We start from the raw sequence: 21,140 nt of genomic DNA on the forward strand, positions 1-21,140 counted from the left end.
TGGTTGACCACTTGACCTTCCCTTCTTTCCGAATACATTGTACCAAGCAGGCTTATTAGATGATTGGTTTTGGGCCACATTAATGGGTTAGTTATTGGGCTAGCAAAAGGAGAAAAGAGAAGAAGAGTTGGGCTGAAACAAGATAAAGGTCAATAAATGAATAAAGTGGGAAAAATATAATTTGTTGGGAACAAAAATTAAAAAAAAAGAACTAAAAAATAGGATTAAAGGCGTAACGCAAACCCACACGTTGGGTGTGCGGTGTCATATAAAGCAAAATACACTCTTCCCTCTCTCTTCTCTCTCTCTACCTCTGCGCATCAATCTCGAACTGCGTTTAGATATCAATAAAGAAATAACAAATCTCTCTGCAACTACGAAGATCCAAATCCATGGCGGTATGTTGTTCTGAATTTATCTTTTTTTTTTTCTTTTTTGCGCATAAATTTGTAATCCCTTTCCTCTGCTGCCAGATTTTGATGTCATATTTCGTTTCTCGGGAAATTTTGTTCTGATGATTGGAACGATTTGTTTAAATTGATTTTGATTTCTGCTTCAGAAGTTTCGGATGATCTGTGGTATGTTTATTATTGTGGACATGCCGACATGTATCTTCGATGCTATTTTTGACGAGTTTGATTATTTTTGTAGTTTTAATTCGTCTTTATTGTTTCTGGAATCGGATTGATTGTGTGATCTGTGTATGTAACTCTCGATACTTCTCGGAAAATCGTTATTTAGACTTAGATGATTTGATTCCTGTGCGCACTTTTGTTGGGGAACTTGCTTATTTGTGAAGTTTTTTGGGTCTAATTTGTGAAAGATGACGATAGAGCTACATCGAGTGAAGCAGCTAAGCTAACTATTATTTTTCTTTGTTCTCTCAAAACAGTTGGGTTTATAAGAAGCATAATTTTTTGATTTAGAATATTTATCTACCCCCGAGTTCTGTGTCATTTCTAAATAGACATGATTTTGTATGATGAGATCCCTTGATCAATGTTTTTTTACTATAATCTTTTGATGACAGATAAGGTCAGTAAAAGTTGGCAATCTCTCTTCAGGAGCTACAGAGCATGATATAAAAGAGTTTTTCTCTTTTTCTGGTGAAGTTGAAAGCATCGACATTGAAAGGTTAGTTTTCGGGTTCATTGATTTCATCCTCGTGAACTTTAACGCTTTTTTAAGTCCATTCACTCTTGGATTAGTTGAATGATCGGGGATTTTTCTCAGCAAAGTTAGATACTGTTCTTTTAAATCGTCTTCACTCTTGAGAGTTTTTATTTGCTTTTCTTCTCATGTTGTAACCAGCAGTAATGAGCATAGTGCTTATGTCACATTCAAAGATCCTCAAGGAGCAGAGACCGCTGTGCTCTTATCAGTTAAGTCACTTTTATTCCTCTAAAACCTTTTTCTTCTTATCTTAATATATTAATGTAACCTCCAACTGTTACATATGACTGTTAATTTAGTAACTGTTAAGGTCTCATCAGCATTTAACCCTTTGTTCTATATGGAAAGAAAAAGAGAGTTACTTTCACTTGTCAGTCCTAATGGAACCTGTTCTCTGGCTGGACCAGAGAATTACATGTAAAATTCGTTTCAATTTGTCATTTGCGTATTATACTAACAAGGAATATTATCTCAGGGAGCGAGTATTGCAGATCAATCAGTCATCATTGAAATGGCTCCAAATTACAGTCCACCGGAAGCCCCTCATGCTGTATGTCTTCCATCTTGAGTGTATCTATACACCCATAAACTGTTCTTTCTTTCTTTATTTCTTTCTTCCAGTTAATAGGATTTGTTATTAAAAAAAATCGATTATTCATACTAACTTGCATAATTATATACCTCTTAAATTTATACATATATGATATATCAAACAAGGTTTCCATCTCAACACTCTTATATATAGAGAAGCTAATCAGCAATCTCTGAAGGGGTTTTAATTTGTGTTAATTTCATCAGGAAACCCAGGGCAGCGGTGGAGGTGGTGCAGAATCTGTTGTCCAGAAGGCAGAAGATGTTGTGAGCAGCATGTTAGCAAGGGGTTTCATTCTTGGAAAAGATGCCGTCGGCAAAGCGAAAGCTTTTGATGAGAAACATGGCTTCACTTCAACCGCAACCGCAGGAGTTGCTTCACTAGACCAAAAAATCGGTCTAAGCCAAAAACTTACAGCTGGAACAAGCTTGGTGAATGAAAAAATCAAGGCGGTGGACCAAAACTTTCAGGTATCAGAGAGGACCAAGTCTGTGTATGCAGCTGCGGAACAGACTGTGAGCAGTGCAGGGAGTGCTGTGATGAAGAACCGTTACGTGTTAACTGGTGTGAGTTGGGCCGCAGGAGCGTTCAACAGAGTGGCTCAAGCAGCTGGAGAGGTTACACAAAAAACAAAAGAGAAGGTCGAAGCTGAGCAACCACCACAACCGTCACAGTCACAGCCGCAACTGCCAGAAGGGTATTCTCCGATTCATTCGTCTGAATACTCAAAGAACTAATATCATCCATCCAGTAAACTGTTTCGTTTGTTTCTCCTGGTTGGTTTCTTTGATATGAAAGCTGGGAATGTGGTTTTAATCTTTGGGATGTAACATAAAAGCTATGCCTGGATTTTCTCTACTATTATTAGACTTAAAAGTTCGGGGTTTCTCAGTATTTATTAAAAAATTTGATCTCGAAGAAGGTACTTCAATTACAATGATATAATCCGAGTTCAGATAAGCTTCGATAATAAGGATCAGTACCTCAATTTCCAAAGTGAAGAAGAGTTTGACTGGTCTGATGCATACTCCAATTCCGGCGATAGAGAATGAGAAAGATGGTGTTTAGAAAGTGCAGATTTCAAATAGATCAAGAGGATTCGGTATCGTGAGTTTTTCTTCTTCAGAACTTGTAAATAAGCGTGTAAACCAAGCCATATCACCTCTTCTTTGTATAGTTTAAGAACTGGTCTGAAACAAGAACCTGTGTTGAATCGGTGCATCCTTCTATTTATGAGTCTGAACATGTACCTATCGAATTGGAAGGATAACAAGGACACTAAATTATTTAACAGTCCTAAAATCAAACCAAATTAGTCGAACTGAAATCAAAAGTAATAGACTTTCTCTATTCCATACCTGATAGAACTTGTGACAAATTTGAACGAAGTTTGAGGATGAAGCTTCCAAAATCGGGACAACTCATAGAGATAACAGTGAAACTTCATTGCAGCTAATAGAAAGATCTGATAGATGTTTAACCTGACAATTTCCCCTGAGTTGATATGTGAGTCAAATAGAATGGGATGACATTTGGGAACCAAGAAGTAAAACAACTTTTGCCGAAGACTGCCAACTGGTTGGTTCTGCCACGCTACAGAAAAGGTTGAACTTATATGGCCACTCAAGTACCTGTTTCCATGAATTTGAGTGACAAAATTAGACTCGAACAGACAATCTATTAGACAGTAAAGACTAAGGAAACATAGCTAAATAAGTGTACTTATGAGTAAAATGACCAAATAAATAAAAAGATGAGGCAGACCTTGTGTAGTCAACTTGCACTTCAAATGTGCGGGAATTGATAAGCAAACCCGTCCATCTGACAAAAGGAATTCCATTATCATCCACATACATCCTGCTAGAAGAACACCTAGCCTCTTCTCCATCTTCAAAATTTATGCAGTACTTTTTTTCGTTCATGAAGCAGTTGTAATCTTTAAATCCATGTTTCAACCTATGATAGAAGCTAGTCGCCTGATCTCTTGAGGTAGACACAAACAGGTAGTCATCAATAAATCTCAGTAACTTATAGCTCGTGGGACTGATCAGATCGCTCTCTTTATTGCATTCTTTAGCAGACGTATCTCTAGAGGCTTCCTCAAGGAACGGGTAGATTAAAGTCCTCTCGAGATGCCCGTAGTAAAAACAACATAACAAGGATGACAGTCTGTGTCCCTGAGGTATTCCAGACATTTGTACATAGTATCTTTTATCCAACAGCAGCATGTTGTTCTTTAGCATATATCCTATCCAAATCATGAGATCCTTTTTCCTCACTAGATGGCTTTCTCCCTAAACAATTGGACCCAAATTTTAAAAAAGTTTAAGAAAATAAGTACAGAATAAGGGATCTCTAGAGTTTGTCAGCATTTACCGTCCTGAACCTATTATCCTCTTTAATCAAGCAAAGATAAAACACCGAAGTATGTCTTTTAAGATCAATCAATAATTTAAAAGGCAACACAATCCAAAGTGAACCCATCGACACAATGACAATGCTACGCCATGACCTGGAACTCTTGTTCTACTTAATCATATTAATCATTCTAAAAAGGTAAAATAGTTTCAGGTTAAAAAGTAAAAAAACATACCTGATCAACCATAATACTTTGTTGAGCATTATATGGAACAGTTGATGTGAATCTTGGAAAGCTAGCATTGTTATCACTTGAGACTAGTATAGTGTTTACCCAATTGGATCTCTTCCCACAGCAGACCAACCTACATTTATTTAAGACGTATTCATCTTTCAGGAAACTTTGAATGACATGAAGCAGTTTTCCCTGGTCGATTGAATCAAATGCTTTGACTACATCAGCAACCACAAAGAACAAAGGAGGAAGTTCTCCTGATTGACTCCTCAAACTGATCAGATATGGGCATAGGTTTCTGTAGAAATCATCATGGTCAAAAACAGAAGACCCAAGAACATCTGGTTCTTTGAGCTGGATGTCCTTCAACACGGCATGTGTATCGCGAAGAGATCGCAACCTTGACGAGGAACTAAAATCTAAAACCATCCTTGCACCGTTTGCCTTTGGTAAAATTCTAAAATTCGATAACCCCTGCTTCTTCAATCTACCTTGAGCTTCAGCACTGTCCACTTGGACATATCCATCAAGGGTTTCGCCAATTTCTTTGCTTATTAACCTTTCCCAGCTGTTTTTCCGGTAATAATAAATGTTAAGCCGCCCTCCTTGGCTCTCAGTGGCATAGAAGTTGAAGAACACCAATTTCTTGACAATCTCCAAGAAAAGCCAAGAAATCCATTTCGTGCACAATCTCTGCTGTGTACTTCTGATGGACTCATCTTGGAGTTCATGTCCATTGACAATACAGCATAACTGTTTTCTGGTGAAGAATGGGAAATCTGATGATTTCACTTTATGCAAAAATTGTTTCACTGTGCATTTCTCATTTCGTCGCCTAGAAACAAACCAGGCTATGTTTCGCCTTAGCACCCTCATCTGATGAGTATCCCCAAGCAAACTTTCTGGAACAATGTACCTAAATATGGCCCAAATAAAGGAAACTACTTGGTCTTTCGTGCAATACAATTTCGATTCGTCGACACTGGGACGATTGGTATTACCCTTTTCTGAACTTGATCCATGAGGCAGCTCATCTGAACTTTGCCTCCAGGAACTCTGTAATAGAAGATATATAAGGTTTTTCAATCCAAAGATCAGTTGGAAGTGCCACAAATACGAATTCTTATTCAGGTTTGGGGATTATATATGCAAGTCTAGCAAGTAGCAACTGTGTTGATTTTCACTTTCTAGTTTCAATCTGTTGTTCATAATAAAACTTCCCAGACATTATTCAAAGTTTGATATGAAACAGTCTCTGAAGGAAATATATCAACCTGTAAAGCCGCACTTGCAGACTTCAATGCATCTTCTTGTAGGAAGACAACTGGACAATGTTTATCAAGTAACACTTTCAAGTGTGAGGACTTTGCTTTTCCTATTAGTCTTTTAAGAGACTTGAGCAATGAATGGTATCTGCAGAATAATGGAAAAAGAATCGTGATATTATTTTACTTCCCTGCATCAGTTAAATCAACAAAGCTAATAAAACGTTGTCGTTCTTCAAGTCAACTCAGACTACCATTATCTGTATACATGCTCCAAGTTTCAGAATAACTTTAGTTTTCTTTAAACATTAGAACATTTTGGAATAATATAAATGATCCCAGTTAGGTAAACTTTTGTGTTGACCTAAACCAAAATAAAATAGGATCTAGTTAACATTTCCTATTCAGACAATTGAAAAGCAACTTAGTATCCTGCAAGCCGGTTTTGACTCCTCAATATATACTCTAAGAAAACAAGAACGTTTTCACGGATTTAAGGTATAAAGAGTTACAGAACCTATGGGGATAAATGCAAGACTTACAAGCAAATAGATCCACTAGGACAATTGCCTTTGCCATGAGATGGCGCCATTGACCAAGCGTTTACTTCACCAAATATATGATTCATTAGGAACTTTGAATCAGAGCAGTTGGGCCTCAAAGTTTTAAAAATGTCTGTATATCATAAGGAATCAGACTCGGTGCAGAAAAATTGTATGGAGAAGAGACACATAAAATTTCAATTAAGCTAACGCTGCTACAAGTCACTGAACATGTTCCAATGAAGGATACGATTTGGGGGTAGAACTGAAAACGTCTCTGAGTTGCCAAACTCAAAATGCTTCTTTCTTTTAACTTGTTTAGCCTACAAAACACAGTGATTAAATCTTCCATACGTAATAACAGGTTTCAAATTTGAAGGTAATGACGTGCCAGGAAGAATATTATAACTACTAATACCAACAAGATAGATGCTACGGTCTGTAAAATGCATTAAGTAAAAAAAAATAAAAAAACCCACCCTATCAATCTTTCAAAGCTGGGGAAAATCAAGAGAAACTTATACTGGTCTCTTAATAAACTCAAAAGCAATAAATTTGTACTTAAACTTGTGATTTTTCAACTATAACTTGATTGCACAAATCATTTTTACGAAAAATTACCTGCTTTGCGAAGTTAGTGAGACCCCCATTTACACGTATGTGCAAATTCCTTTTATCAGCTTCATTCCCAGTGGAAGTATTAGCATTTGTACAAGAAGTTATACATGGTGCATCACAATCATCTTTCTGGGAATTGACCTTTCCCTGCTTTCGCCTACGCTTAAGATACAATCTTGAACGCTTACTAGGTTTTTTCTCTCTATGTGTAATTACATCCTTGCCAACTATGGGCGTAACAGCTGCAGAGTCATCCCTAAGACAGTCATTGACAGCAGAAGAAAGCCGCTGCTTTTTCTTTGATGGCTGTACGTTGTCATCAGGCTGGTTGTCATCCCTCTTTCTTTTGGTTTCATAGGATGACAATGCCTCTACACCAATGGAGAATGCACACTTTACCAAAGATAATAGATAGCCAAGAAAATTGCAAAGATAAAAATCATAACGTATTCAGATAAGTAACAAGTGGAAGCTTCAAAAGAGAACAATCAGACTTACCCTTTTGCTTGATACATAGAGGAGGTCCAGACACTTGCTGGTGTTTTCTTCCTAATAATGGTAAGAATATTGATGTTTGCTGAAGAAGATATACCATGAAATTATGACCGACCTACAAACAAGGGAACGTAATTTTTTAGCAACCGGGAAAATAGTAAATTTGAAAGTAAATCATGAAAAGGTTTGACAACAAACCCGGTTGAGAAGGAACTGCCAAGATGAATTTGTCAATAACTCCAAAATAGAGCTCGACTGATCATACTGTCAAACAGATGAACAGGAAGAGAAACTATTAGGCATTCCAAGAAAATCAGCAACACACAGGAGTCACAACAGGGGACAAAGAAATTCACAAGTGACAGAAGAAGTAGAAGAAGCGTTCACCTTGTCATACCTGGCACATATCACATTTTGGCAATCACACCCAGATTGCTTGATTTCAATAATTCTTTCAACAATCTGAAAAACTTAATTGAAGCAAAATATGTTTAAAAATCAGCAACATCATACAAATTGATAAAAATACATGTGTCTCAACGTCAAAGCAATGCATAGTTTAATCAATGTGGAGCAGAATCATACCTCTCGCTGTGTCCACCAAGATGTCGGCGAGAAATCCAGAAGCGGAGGGGTTTGTTCGTGTATTACAACGAAACACCGGTGAAGAAGTTTACGGTAGTGAATAGGATCATCGGAATGCAACAGAAACGCCGGTTTATTGCTGCTGCAACCGATACAGCCTTTTCCCCTGCACAGGCAATTTTCCGGCTGGATATTTCGATCAGGAATCAGATCTACTATCGCCTCCTTTAAATTCCTGGCTCCTTTTCCGAATAACCTCCATAGAATCTCCGGTACACGATGTTTAGGTTTACGCGGCATTTCACCTTCCGAGAGGGAGAGAGAGAGAAGAGCGAACGAGCTTCGATAATGGAGTCTGATGGTGTGAAAGAGGCGGGAGATTAAAGGTCTGGGTTCTCGGAACTACACACTGCGATTTACTGCTTTCTAGATTTTGAAATTTTTGAAAATTTTCAAATGCTGTTTGGGAATATAGATAGAGATTAGAAGAAAGTAATGGGAACCGGTTGCGGTTGGCTTAAAATTCAATCGGTCTATTATATTTTGTTCACATCCGGTTCCCGTTACTTTCTTTTCTTCTAATCTCTACTCGAAAACCGGATTATAATACCGAACCGAAAATACTTTGGTTTTAAATTTCGAACACGGTCGAACCGAACCGAATTAAATTTGTTTAGTTTAAACTCAAAAATCACCCGCCACTAGTAAGTAACTCTAGTATGATCCGCCGCCTTCTCATCCCCAACGCCGCCGCGAAATCTCACCAATCCATTAAAGTCTGTCTCTTCTCCACGTCGCTGCCGGAGATAACACCGCCGTTTATTCACAAATGCAAGACCATTTCCCAAGTTAAACTCATTCACCAGAAACTTCTCTCCTTCAGAATCCTAACTTTGAATATTACTTCCCACCTGATCTCCACCTACATCTCCCTCGGTTGCTCATCTTCTGCTGTATCACTACTCTGTCGCTTCCCACCTTCCGATTCAGGTGTCTACCATTGGAATTCTCTCATTCGCTTCCACGGCGAGAATGGCCGCGCCAGTGAATGTATCTCTTTATTCCGTCTTATGCATTCTCTGTCATGGACCCCGGATAATTACACATTCCCCTTCGTCTTCAAGGCTTGCGGAGAGATCTCCTCCGTTATTTGTGGAGTCTCTGCTCACGGGCTTTCGTTGGTGACTGGATTTATGTCCAATGTCTTCGTGGGGAATGCGCTTGTTGCTATGTATTACCGTTGTGGTTCATTGGGTGATGCTCGGAAGGTGTTCGACGAAATGTCTGTTTGGGATGTTGTATCTTGGAACTCTATAATAGAAAGTTATGCAAAGTTAGGCAAACCTAAGGTGGCGCTTGAATTGTTTAGCAAGATGACCAACGAGTTTGGATTCAGACCAGATCATATTACCTTTGTGAATGTTCTCCCTCCTTGTGCTTCCATTGGAGCTCATTCACTAGGGAAGCAGTTGCACGGTTTTGCTACCACAAGTGAGATAATACAAAATATGTTCGTAGGGAACTGTTTGGTGGATATGTATGCGAAGTGCGGGATGATGGATGAGGCAAACACAGTGTTTTCGAACATGTCAGTAAAGGATGTAGTGTCCTGGAATGCCATGGTTGCTGGGTTTTCACAGATTGGAAGATTTGATGATGCCGTTAGGTTATTCGAGAAGATGCAGGAAGAAAAGATAAATATGGATGTTGTTACTTGGAGTGCTGCAATTTCAGGGTATGCTCAACGGGGGCTTGGATATGAAGCATTGGGTGTGTGTAGGCAGATGTTATCTTCCGGGATAAAACCAAATGAAGTTACGCTTATTTCAGTTCTTTCAGGTTGTGCTTCTGTTGGAGCATTGATGCATGGTAAAGAGATTCATTGTTATGCCATCAAATATCCTATAGACTTGCGTAAAAATGGTCATGGTGATGATAATATGGTCATCAACCAACTGATGGACATGTACGCTAAATGCAAAAAGGTTGATGTTGCGCGTGCTATGTTTGATTCTCTTCCCCCCAAGGATAGGGATGTTGTAAGTTGGACTGTAATGATCGGTGGATACTCCCAACATGGGGATGCAAATAAAGCTCTCAAACTTTTCTCTAAGATGTTCGAGCAAGATTACCAAACAAGACCAAATGCTTTTACCATATCATGTGCCCTTGTGGCATGTGCCAGTTTAGCTGCACTGAGAATTGGCAAGCAAATTCATGCTTATGCATTGCGCAACCAGCAGAATGCAGTACCGCTGTTCGTATCAAACTGCCTAATAGATATGTATGCAAAATGTGGAGATATCGGTGATGCCCGGCTTGTATTTGACAACATGATGGACAGAAATGAAGTTAGTTGGACATCTCTAATGACAGGTTACGGTATGCATGGCTATGGAAAAGAAGCTCTTGGAATCTTTGATGAGATGAGGAGAATAGGTTTTAAGCTTGATGGTGTTACATTACTTGTTGTACTGTATGCTTGCAGTCATTCAGGAATGATAGATCAAGGCATGGAGTATTTCAATAGAATGAAAACTGATTTTGGGGTTTGTCCTGGCCCGGAGCATTATGCATGTTTGGTTGACTTGTTAGGTCGTGTTGGCCGGTTAAATGCAGCGTTGCATCTCATTGAAGAAATGCCGATGGAGCCTCCTCCTGTGGTATGGGTTGCTTTGCTCAGTTGCTGTAGAATCCACGGAGAAGTTGAACTTGGGGAGTATGCCGCTAAAAAAATAACAGAATTAGCATCTAATAACGATGGATCATATACATTACTCTCAAATTTATATGCAAATGCAAGTCGTTGGAAGGATGTGGCTAGGATCAGATCACTAATGAGACATAAAGGCATTAAAAAAAGACCTGGCTGTAGTTGGGTCGAAGGAGCGAAAGGAACTACTACGTTTTTCGTGGGTGATAAGACTCATCCATACACTCAGGAAATATACGAGGTCCTCTCAGATTATATGCAACGTATCAAGGACATTGGTTATGTACCTGAAACAGGCTTTGCTCTTCACGATGTAGACGATGAAGAGAAAGATGATCTTCTTTTCGAGCACAGTGAGAAGTTAGCTCTTGCATACGGTATCTTAACAACTCCTCAAGGTGCTGCTATCAGAATTACTAAGAATTTACGGGTATGTGGTGATTGCCATACGGCATTCACATACATGTCCAGAATCATTGATCATGAGATTATATTGAGGGACTCTAGCCGCTTTCATCATTTCAAGAATGGGCTGTGTTCCTGCAAAGGTTTCTGGTAGTGATAATTTCTCTACGTACTCCACTAAACAGCACGATCGTAAGAGGTCTGTTTATTATTCACTGAGACAGAAACAATAGTTTCGATCCAGGCTTTCTGTTCTGAGGATATCAAGTTAGTAATTATTAAAGCATCCCACAAACAGCAGAATATCAGTTTTATACTTGCATCCGTCAACAACAGATCAATACCAATGTCGTAACACTAAGCTTGGCAGATAGGTACACAGCCAGAAAGCAATCACCAAACAGGTTCTCATTTACTTCCTCTAGTTGCCTCCCTATATCTGTTTGATGTTTGATTTCTCATTGCAATTTCATATTACCTGAATGGGTCTCCAACATCATGCAGGTTGTGAAAGCAAGCTGAGCCGAACCGTGCATACAGGGTTTCACATGGTTACTGCAGATTTCAAGAACGATCTCTTGTTAACCGACAAAGAAAACGATCATAAGCACTGTGTTAAAAGACCTCATGTAGATTGTATAATTTAAAGAAATTTTGTAGATAAATAGCCTTCTTCTTTATTTGTGGTGGAGAATATAGAATCACTCTCCATATCATTGGTTTATTCATAATAAAACAAGATTTCTTTTTTGCATTTGTCATGTTTGTATAACCAACACTCCCATAAATATTTAGAACAAAGCCATTTTCTCAATGTGCCGAAAAAGGCTCGAGCTTTTGATACCTGTTATACAAAGCCAGCAAAAAAATTGATATCACCATTGGTCAACTCAATCTGGTCCTGGAGTGGCAAGTTCTAAATGTCCAAAATGTTCAATAATGGGATATTTCATCATCATCAGGAATGAGAGTAAACGTAACAACTAAAATTTTCTCACAGATAACCCCGGGCAAAGTGAGAAGGTGGAAGTCATGTTCTTGCTTCTGCTTGGTCCATCTGGGAGATCGGGTTGAAGACAAGTCACATTAAAATGTGAAGCTGTTACAGAAGCTTTAGTCCACCTGTTACTTCATCAACAACTTCGACTGGTCCTGCGGAAGTAACACCTCTTAAGTGTTAGAATGATATGCTAAGAAAAGCTGATGATAACCAACCAATAAACAAATTCTACTAGAAAACTCTAAATTCTCCATCAAAGAACAATGCATATGAATTTGGATACCATTCAACACTATACGACCTCAGTCAAATTTTGAGCTTACAATTTCATATTTTGGATTCTTATGAGCTATAGTTCCATTCAGGTTCAAGGACAAGCACCATGTGGTCAGAGGGGTTTTGAACTAATAAGCTAATACATGTAGGGTAAATGGGTTTGTGATTTGCACCAACGCTCAAACTCATCTTTTGTCCATCAGAGTTAACTTTCAAACAAATAACATGAATACAAGATAACAACTTACCAAGAATAGCCATAACTGTCCTTGAATCTGAAAAAGAACATAGACATGTATTAGATTCACATTTTTGCAGAAAATGCTCCTAAATACTAACTAAAGAAGATCGGGTCAAGAGAGATTTATCCCTATAAATTAAATAGCTATCAAAGTTAAATGCACCAAGGGATTTGATATTTGTAAAGGGAATAAACATAAAACTCACTTGGGGCGATCTGCGTTCTTCCAGCATCGATGGTGATGTGGGTAGGCAGTTTAAGGGATTTTGCCCTTTCCTGGAAATTTTGTGAACAGTCAATACAAGATCTAAGAAATGAGAAGATTCAAAATCGGCTCTACAAAATCTCAAAATCCCCTTAAATTCATGTAGATGGTATGATATATGTAGAAACTATCATCTGGCAAGTGGCAACTCCAACATATCCCTTGAAGATCAGTTTGGCAACAACACTAAAACGGTGGTTCCCAATATAGATTTCAATCACATAATCCACTTCAAAGTAACAACTAATTTATTGTAGTAAACTCACTTGCAATTCTAGCATCTCATCCTCGTCCTCGATTTTAACAACCACTTTTGGCTGTGCACACTCCTCCCAGCTGCAATAGCAACCAATACTATCTATTTCAATCCATAAGCAACAAAATAATTTGATTATGACTAAAGAGAAATACCAGTCCAATGCTTTTGGAGCTCGACGAAGGAGCTTTTTATACAATCCTAAAGTGGCATGACTGCAAAATTGCAAACCAAAAGCAAAATAATCAGCACAAGTACACCCCAAAAATATTAAAAATTCTAAAGATGAATTAAACACTAAAGAGAAAGCAGAGAGCAATGATTAGTTACAGTCACCTGCACTGAGCTGCAATCTTTCCTTTGCCCATTTTAAGATCGTTCCTCACAACCAAAACCTGAAAGTGAGCAGACAAAACAGAAAACAAAGTCAATTATACAAAAACTTGTGTTTCAATTAAAGTAAAAACAGACAGAGAGAGAAATGTAGTAAAAGAAAGAACCATTTTGAAATCATCGAGTATATCAGCGAGTTTCTCGATCTCGAGTTGACCCTTGGATTGAGTTTTGGTATCCCCATCAACAGCAGCAGCAACAGCAACAACAGGTTTGGAACGGCGAGTGCCAATGCAGAATCCAAGTGCAGCTCCAACTATCAGAGCACTCAACCACGTTAAATCCATAAATCCTATACAAAAACCAGAAAGACACAAAAGTGAATGAGTGAACTGATTCAATTGAAATTAAGCGTTTTCCAATTCACAGCGATCAATTCAACTCAATCTGGGTCAGGTTTCTACAGTATATAAAGATAACAAAGATTTAGGATTATCAAAAATTTGTAGAAAAGAATCGAAGAAGCTTACGAGTTCGAAACGGCTCTGATAATGCAGTTTTTTTTTTTTTACAACCCAGCGTGAAAATTTTACAGGTTAAGAAAAAAAAAAGCTAGAACTAACTTAATTAATGCATTCCATTAAGCTAAATTAGTTTAATGGTTTCGTATAAATTATTAAAAAATCCACATAACAATAAATTAAATATTAAAACCCATTTGTATTTTATATCGATTATTTTGGTTCGTGATTGGCTTAGAAGAATTTTTCTTATTTTAAAGTATATAGATATTAAGAAAAGGAAATATAAAAAGCATATCTTTTTGACAATAATGTTAGCGTAAAAGGAGGGAAACACAGTCAGGATAAAGTTATTCCCGCGGACAAACAAACTGAAAAGCAGAAACGCAGTTTTGTTCTTCTTCAGAAAATATATGTACAGTAGGGCGTCAACGGGAATTGACCTTGTCACAAGTTTTCCTCTCTAAAGTCTCCATTCGTTTTACCAGAGATCGAGCATATTCAGCTTTGTTAGTCGAGCTTACCATCTCTTTGTGGCATATCACAAGGTAGAAATGTTTAAATTTACTTGCGGTTTCGCTTCTTTTGGTGTACTGTTGTTCCATGTTGATCGCTCTACTTCTGTGGGTTTTTCGATTTTATGATGAACTGTGTTTTCCTCATGGGGTTTTTGCTGATCAGTGGAATTTTTCTATTTTCTTTTGGATTTCGATCTTGTAATATCGAATTCGGATTTTTCTTAGCAAGCCCTAATTAGATTCGTCTTTAGAAACCTGTTTTAGTTTTTTTGGTTAAACCTTGTCTGATTTTTCCTTAATTTATTTTGATCGATCAAGAATTTTTTTGTATGATCAAGAGATTGTGTGTATGTGAAAGCCTGAGATGGATCATGTATGTAGTTTTTTGATCTGGGGTCTTAGTAAAGAAGATATGTGTTTTTGATATGTGTATGTTATTCGATTTGGTGCTAGAGATTGAGGATGATATCAGAAGCACTTTTTTGAAAATTCTGAGTCAGGATTTTTCACCAGTGTACAGAGATGTCAAAATTCTTGGTTTGATCTTGGAATTTTTAGGTTTCAGTGCTTAGCAGTACTTCACACATGCCTTTGCATCTTAATCCTTAATTCCTAACTTATACAGGAGTATCTGGAAAAAGGCTAATAGATATGCTTAATTATTTCAATAGCTATAAGCTTGCAAAATTTCATTCCGACAAAAGTATATAGTTCATAGTCCCTTCAACGAACTTGGATAGCTGTATTGACATAGACTATAATGAGAAATCAATGTTTACCTTAGGTTCATGATTCTTCTTTCATTACATAGTGCAGTCCATGATTCTCAGATTTGGACCTTTTTGTGTATTTGGTTATGGGGTGAATCTCTTTAAAATTATTGATTGTTTTCTGACTGTTAGTTGTGATCCCTTACAAATGAATACTGGAGGCATCCTTTGCAGATTCATGTTTGAATTCTGAAGGATCCTTTGTATGAGTATAAAACAAACAGTTCCTTTCTAGTTCGTTGTCGTTTAGTATTAATGATACAAATATGAATAATTTTATGTTCCAACTTATTTTCTGTCATATTCTGTATGTACAGTTCCAGCTTCTGGGCATGACTAGGCTGACATGTTTTATTTACAGCTTTGAGTATCAGCAAAAATGAGTGACAATCTTATGGACAAAGTTACCGCATTTGGTGAGCGCCTAAAGATCGGAGGTTCAGAAGTTAGCAACAAGATCAGTGCTGGTGTGAGCTCAATGAGCTTCAAAGTTAAGGAACTTTTTCAAGGTCCAAACCCAACTGATAAAATAGTCGAGGATGCTACTACAGAGAATCTAGAGGAACCTGACTGGGATATGAATTTGGAAATATGTGATATGATCAACCAAGAGACAATTAATAGCGTTGAGTTGATCCGTGGAATAAAGAAGAGGATAATGATGAAGCAGCCGAGAATTCAATACCTTGCCTTGGTTTTACTGGAGACGTGTGTTAAGAACTGCGAGAAGGCCTTTTCGGAGGTGGCAGCAGAAAGAGTCCTTGATGAAATGGTAAAGCTGATTGAAGACCCACAGACAGTTGTGAATAATCGAAACAAAGCTTTGATACTGATTGAAGCTTGGGGAGAATCAACCAGTGAACTCCGCTACCTACCAGTTTTTGAAGAAACTTATAAGGTAACTATGACCTGTTACCAACTACTGCAATACTGCTGAATTCTACCATACAGGTTTCATTTACACTATTTTATTGAAGATGACGCTATCTTAAGTTGAAGTGGTTTGGCCTTACTTTTTGATATTTCTTGCCCTCGGAAATGTAAGGTCAAGCATATGGGTTTTGAATAAAACAGATAAAAATTACTGTTGTTTCATTGAATTGACTCAATCTACTAACTTGTTGCAGGAATTGATTGAAAAATGAAAAACTGTGAGGTCTGATGTCAGAATTCATTATGATCAGGTCTTAATGTTTTTGTCTTATGGTTTTGTTGCTATATCATAGAGCTTGAAAGCAAGAGGTATTCGCTTCCCTGGACGAGACAACGAGAGCTTGGCACCTATTTTCACTCCTGCACGGTCAACTCCAGCACCAGAAGTAAATGCTGATATTCCTCAGCATGTGCATGAGCCTGCACATATTCAGTATGATGCTCCTGTACGAAGCTTTACCGCTGAGCAGACAAAGGAAGCTTTCGATATAGCAAGAAACAGCATTGAACTTCTTTCCACGGTTCTGTCCTCTTCGCCTCAACAAGATGCTCTACAGGTAAATCAACTCGGAAGTATTAGGCACTATTTCCTATTATCTAATATAAAACTGGATAACACGGGATATCTGCGATATTTTCATTATCTCCCTAATTTTGTAGGATGACTTGACAACAACACTTGTACAACAATGTCGTCAATCTCAAACCACTGTCCAAAGAATCATTGAAACAGCAGGTGAAGATGAAGCACTTCTATTTGAAGCCTTAAATGTGAACGACGAGCTAGTGAAAACGCTGTCTAAGTATGAGGAGATGAACAGACCCTCTGCACCACTAACCGCACATGAGCCAGCCATGATTCCTGTTGCCGAAGAGCCCGATGAATCTCCGGTTCATGCAAAGGAAGAATCTCTGGTTAGAAAATCTTCTGGTGTTCGTGGTGGGTTTCATGGAGGTGGTAGCGGGGATGACATGATGGATGATCTTGATGAGATGATATTCGGTAAGAAAAGTGGCGGTGATTCTTCGACAAATGCTGATCATGACCCGAAAAAGGAGAAGTCTTCGTCTAAAAATGATGATCTCATTCGATTCTGAGATGGTGTTTTTAAAGGCGAAATAATAACTCTTTTATGGATTTGGTGTTTAATTGGTAGTATGAATGAACAGATTGTCAGTGTAAGTAATCTGTGTTTGGAGATCTCTTTGACTTGTGTGATGGGTTTATAGAGGAGATTTGTTATGGACACAAAAGATTTGAAATCTTCTCACTGTGTTTAACTATTGGTTTCCTTTTCAACTCATTTTGGCTCCTTTTCTACTCTAACCGCAAACAACATTACTATAACCAGTTGGGTTAATGCATTGTTTTTGGCAGTAACGTACTGTCATTTTAGTATGCACTGTATGTAAAAAGGAAGGCTATGCAATTAAGCGTTTAGTGTTTACAATCGCAGACGCAAACGCTGTTATGTGTAGCGCTTCGTCAATCGTCACTTTCCACACTTAACACTAAAGAAAGCAATAAAAACCCAAATGACTAACAGAAATTTGTAATCGAATTCGGATCGAAGAATCAGATCTCACGATGTTTGGAAAACAGCAAAATCATCATCATCGTGCTACTTCCCCCAGAACCAGATCCAAAACCCTAATCCTCATCATATCCCTCTTCGTCGTCTCTCTTCTCGTCATCCTTTTCACCTTCTCTTCCTCCACCCAACCCTCCGTATCCTATCTCAACTCGTCGGACCGGCCGGAGACGTCCTTCGTTGCCTCGCTTGAGCATTTCTTAATCCATAAGGCGCCGAAGCTCACTTCACCGGTTAGAGACGACACGGTTCGTGGCGAGAGTGAAGATGATACGAGGAAGCTCGATGAGATGGTAATTGAGAGAGAAAATCGTTGGTTGAACGAAGATCCGGGATATCCTGTCGGAATTCCGATTAAGGTTTACGTTTACGAGATGCCGAAGAAGTTCACTCTCGATCTTCTCTGGTTATTTCACAATACTTACAAAGAAACGTCGAATGCTACCTCTAATGGCAGCCCTGTGCATCGCCTCATAGAACAGGTACTAGAAGAAGCTTAATTGAATCATTTGGTTGATTGTTAGATCTCTTGTTGTATTCATCTGTGCCATTGGTACTTTTTGTGGAACGGTTGAATTAAATTTAAGCCATTTTAAGCGAGAATCGTGATCAGGCTTTGTTGTTTTGTTCAACTGTTCCCTTCTCCTTCACTTATATCTTTAGTAATTTGCCTAATTTTTCTACGTTGCAGCATTCTATTGACTATTGGCTCTGGGCTGATCTGATCTCTCCTGAATCCGAAAGGCGTTTGAAAAGTGTCGTGAGAGTACATAAGCAGCAGGACGCGGACTTTTTCTATGTTCCTTTTTTCACTACGATCAGCTTCTTCTTGTTGGAGAAGCAGCAATGCAAAGCACTCTATAGGGTGTGAGTGAGCTTTGATTATATATATATATATATTATCTAGCATTAGATTCAGTTTTCAATTTTACATCTTCATGTGCTTTCTTTGAAAAGGATCAAAAGCTGGTTTAACACTTTAAACGTGTGTTTTAAATATCCCCAAACTTTTACCTCGGGTGTTTAGCAAAGGAAATTTGTAAGATTGTCTGAATTGGTATCCTGTTAGATGCTGTCTGTAAAATGTACCACATCCATTGCAAAAGGTGATGCCAATTTGTTTTACTAGGGGATTTAGGAGATCCAGTTAGTCTATAGCATGTAAATTTTTTTGAAGCTGCTCTCTATTTGCGTTTAGATGGTACAGGTTATACTTGCCCCGTAGGAGATATGTTAGTTGGAATCTCATATGTTATTAGTAACATTGTCTCACCTTTTTTCCAACTTCAGGAAGCTTTGAAGTGGGTTACAGATCAGCCTGCTTGGAAGAGGTCGGAGGGAAGGGATCACATATTTCCCATTCACCATCCCTGGTCTTTCAAGTCAGTCCGCAAATTTGTGAAAAAGGCAATCTGGCTTTTACCTGATATGGACTCCACTGGGAATTGGTGACTCTAGATTTCTTTCTGTAACTGATTATGAGTCATGTAGTCTGCTTTAGCTATACTTTGTTGATTCTGTTTGAACTTACGTGGTAGGTATAAGCCTGGGCAAGTTTCACTCGAGAAAGACCTAATTCTTCCTTATGTTCCCAATGTTGATATTTGTGATGCCAAGTGCTTGTCAGAAAGTGCACCAATGAGGACCACATTCCTTTTTTTCCGAGGGCGGTTGAAGAGGAATGCTGTGAGAATCATGCCACTTCTAATTCTATTACTTTATAAGTTACACCAAATGCTCTTGCCATTTGTCTTTGTCTGTGACTTTTAGAAATTTCATTTCCCATAATAGTTGGTATACTTCTTTTGTTATATGAAGAATAATTGGTATACCTTATTATACTGCGAAAGCTCTCAGTCATTCTTTGCCTTGTCTCTAAATTCTGTGTCTGACGATTTGGTTGCTGAAATTATATTATTAGGGAGGTAAAATACGTGCCAAACTAGGTGCAGAACTAAGTGGTGTCAAGGATGTTATCATTTCTGAGGGGACTGCTGGAGAGGGAGGAAAATTGGCAGCTCAAGGTGGCATGCGTAGGTATATTCTGGGTTACTTCCTGGCCCATTTAGTTGTAATACAATATTTGTTTAATTTCAACTTATTTTTCTAATTAAGTCTACCTTCTGTCAGCTCTTTATTCTGTTTGTGTCCTGCTGGTGACACACCATCTTCGGCGAGGTTGTTTGATGCCATTGTCAGTGGCTGTATACCTGTTATAGTCAGTGACGAGTTAGAATTTCCTTTTGAAGGAATACTGAATTACAAGAAGGTATGTCAGAAAACCTGTGACACTGGTGCTCTAAATTTCAATCATTTTTGTCTAAACTAGTTTATACATGAAGCAAAGTTTGTATGACTCTTTGCTCTCTTTTATTTTTGCTTTTGCTTTTCATCTCAGGCTGCTGTGCTTGTTTCTTCCAATGACGCAATACAGCCAGGATGGCTTTTAAATCATCTGAGAAGCCTTAAGCCCTTCCAAATCAAGGATTTGCAGAAAAACCTTGCTCAAGTATGCACTTACTTTTCCTTCTTTTAAAAAACTTTGATTTTGCAAAGAAATGATACTTACCTAGTTTCATAGTTTGTCTTACACGGAAGGGCCGAACAGCCTCTCGCGTGCAGAGGATCTTTATTTATATTAAGTAATATGGTTGTTTTCAACTTTTCCAGTACTCGCGGCATTTCTTATATTCGAGCCCTGCTCAGCCATTAGGTCCAGAGGACTTGACATGGAGAATGGTATGTACCTACCAAAACTGAAATACATTATACATAATATGAAAAAACCAAAAGCAATAATAGTATCTGAGCATGGTGTAACTAAATTAGTATTGATATTGTGCAAAAAGAGAGTAGTAGATAAAAACTTCACTTTGTTGTTGTCAAGGACTAATACAAGGTGAATCTAGTATTTGCCTTTGATCACACTTATTCGATGGTGTAGAACTTACTGCAATGCATAAAGCTAAGATGCAGAAAATTTTGATGATATTGTTGCAATGGCAGATGGCTGGAAAGCTGGTGAGTATCAAGCTTCACACGAGGAGGTCACAGCGGGTCGTGAAAGGATCTAGGAGTGTTTGCAGATGCGATTGCTGGAGACCCAACTCTACAGCTTCGAATTCTTTCAGTCCTCTCTTGTCTTAAGACCTATCACTCTGACCCAGTTATATATGCTGTTGAGTGACTATCCAAATAACTTTTCACCATTTTGTTTACCAATTTTATATAACGTATGCTGATACTATAACCTTCGTAATTTGTGGTTAAAGAATGAACGAACTATAATAACTTTGAGGGCAGGATATATAAAAATCACTTTGAACAAATGTTTTCTGATTCGATCCGCCAGAAGATTATCCGGAGAAACTTTTGGTCTGAGAGGTGATTCTATTTATATAGAACATGGATATTAAATTCATCACATAAATCTTTAAAAATGAAAACAAATTTT

General features: G+C 38.1%; 6 protein-coding genes across 10 annotated transcripts; 4 read left to right on the forward strand and 2 right to left on the reverse strand.

The window, feature by feature from the left end:
* The first annotated feature begins 266 nt into the window (after positions 1-266).
* LOC17882978 (binding partner of ACD11 1) lies at positions 267-2,661 on the forward strand. Of its 2 annotated transcripts, none has more exons than XM_023780647.1 (5): positions 267-398; positions 1,031-1,134; positions 1,312-1,381; positions 1,649-1,723; positions 1,972-2,661. In XM_023780647.1, the coding sequence occupies exons 1-5, from the start codon at positions 393-395 to the stop codon at positions 2,500-2,502; spliced, it is 786 nt and encodes a 261-aa protein (XP_023636415.1). In that variant the 5' UTR covers positions 267-392; the 3' UTR covers positions 2,503-2,661. The 2 variants fall into 2 exon arrangements, with proteins under 2 accessions (XP_023636415.1, XP_006286539.1); XM_006286477.2 differs by having other exon boundaries at positions 268-398; positions 1,315-1,381; positions 1,972-2,659.
* On the reverse strand, positions 2,607-8,246 carry LOC17884564 (telomerase reverse transcriptase). Of its 3 annotated transcripts, none has more exons than XM_006286651.2 (12): positions 7,864-8,246; positions 7,666-7,740; positions 7,477-7,542; positions 7,282-7,393; positions 6,787-7,154; positions 6,416-6,488; positions 6,166-6,298; positions 5,633-5,771; positions 4,359-5,414; positions 3,530-4,059; positions 3,124-3,396; positions 2,607-3,015 (listed from the first exon to the last, which is right to left on the reverse strand). In XM_006286651.2, the coding sequence occupies exons 1-12, from the start codon at positions 8,161-8,163 to the stop codon at positions 2,742-2,744; spliced, it is 3,399 nt and encodes a 1,132-aa protein (XP_006286713.1). In that variant the 5' UTR covers positions 8,164-8,246; the 3' UTR covers positions 2,607-2,741. The 3 variants fall into 3 exon arrangements, with proteins under 3 accessions (XP_006286713.1, XP_023636413.1, XP_023636414.1); XM_023780645.1 differs by having other exon boundaries at positions 7,676-7,748; positions 7,864-7,946; XM_023780646.1 differs by lacking the exon at positions 2,607-3,015 and having other exon boundaries at positions 3,186-3,400; positions 3,518-4,059.
* A 284-nt stretch (positions 8,247-8,530) lies between these two features.
* Positions 8,531-11,574, forward strand: LOC17881357 (pentatricopeptide repeat-containing protein At5g16860). The gene is made up of 2 exons (XM_006286998.2): positions 8,531-11,385; positions 11,486-11,574. Exon 1 carries the CDS (start codon positions 8,583-8,585, stop codon positions 11,133-11,135), a length of 2,553 nt encoding a protein of 850 aa, XP_006287060.1. The 5' UTR covers positions 8,531-8,582; the 3' UTR covers positions 11,136-11,385; positions 11,486-11,574.
* Positions 11,575-11,769: 195 nt separating this feature from the next.
* LOC17884374 (peptidyl-tRNA hydrolase 2, mitochondrial) lies at positions 11,770-13,962 on the reverse strand. Of its 2 annotated transcripts, XM_006286511.2 has the most exons (8): positions 13,883-13,962; positions 13,520-13,704; positions 13,356-13,414; positions 13,175-13,234; positions 13,030-13,099; positions 12,705-12,774; positions 12,506-12,532; positions 11,770-12,133 (listed from the first exon to the last, which is right to left on the reverse strand). In XM_006286511.2, exons 2-8 carry the CDS (start codon positions 13,697-13,699, stop codon positions 12,084-12,086), a joined length of 516 nt encoding a protein of 171 aa, XP_006286573.2. In that variant the 5' UTR covers positions 13,700-13,704; positions 13,883-13,962; the 3' UTR covers positions 11,770-12,083. The 2 variants fall into 2 exon arrangements, with proteins under 2 accessions (XP_006286573.2, XP_023637038.1); XM_023781270.1 differs by lacking the exon at positions 13,883-13,962 and having other exon boundaries at positions 13,520-13,833.
* Positions 13,963-14,279: 317 nt separating this feature from the next.
* LOC17883022 (TOM1-like protein 1) lies at positions 14,280-17,398 on the forward strand. The gene is made up of 4 exons (XM_006287811.2): positions 14,280-14,421; positions 15,523-16,059; positions 16,388-16,651; positions 16,755-17,398. The coding sequence occupies exons 2-4, from the start codon at positions 15,541-15,543 to the stop codon at positions 17,190-17,192; spliced, it is 1,221 nt and encodes a 406-aa protein (XP_006287873.1). The 5' UTR covers positions 14,280-14,421; positions 15,523-15,540; the 3' UTR covers positions 17,193-17,398.
* A 212-nt stretch (positions 17,399-17,610) lies between these two features.
* LOC17883805 (probable arabinosyltransferase ARAD1) lies at positions 17,611-21,015 on the forward strand. Its single transcript, XM_006289318.2, has 9 exons — positions 17,611-18,168; positions 18,378-18,551; positions 18,977-19,134; positions 19,225-19,372; positions 19,608-19,723; positions 19,817-19,955; positions 20,085-20,195; positions 20,357-20,425; positions 20,693-21,015. The coding sequence occupies exons 1-9, from the start codon at positions 17,683-17,685 to the stop codon at positions 20,831-20,833; spliced, it is 1,542 nt and encodes a 513-aa protein (XP_006289380.1). The 5' UTR covers positions 17,611-17,682; the 3' UTR covers positions 20,834-21,015.
* The last annotated feature ends 125 nt before the right edge of the window (positions 21,016-21,140 follow it).

This window comes from Capsella rubella, unplaced genomic scaffold (genome assembly GCF_000375325.1).
Source record: "Capsella rubella cultivar Monte Gargano unplaced genomic scaffold, Caprub1_0 scaffold_6, whole genome shotgun sequence".
NCBI classification, from domain to species: Eukaryota; Viridiplantae; Streptophyta; class Magnoliopsida; order Brassicales; family Brassicaceae; genus Capsella; species Capsella rubella.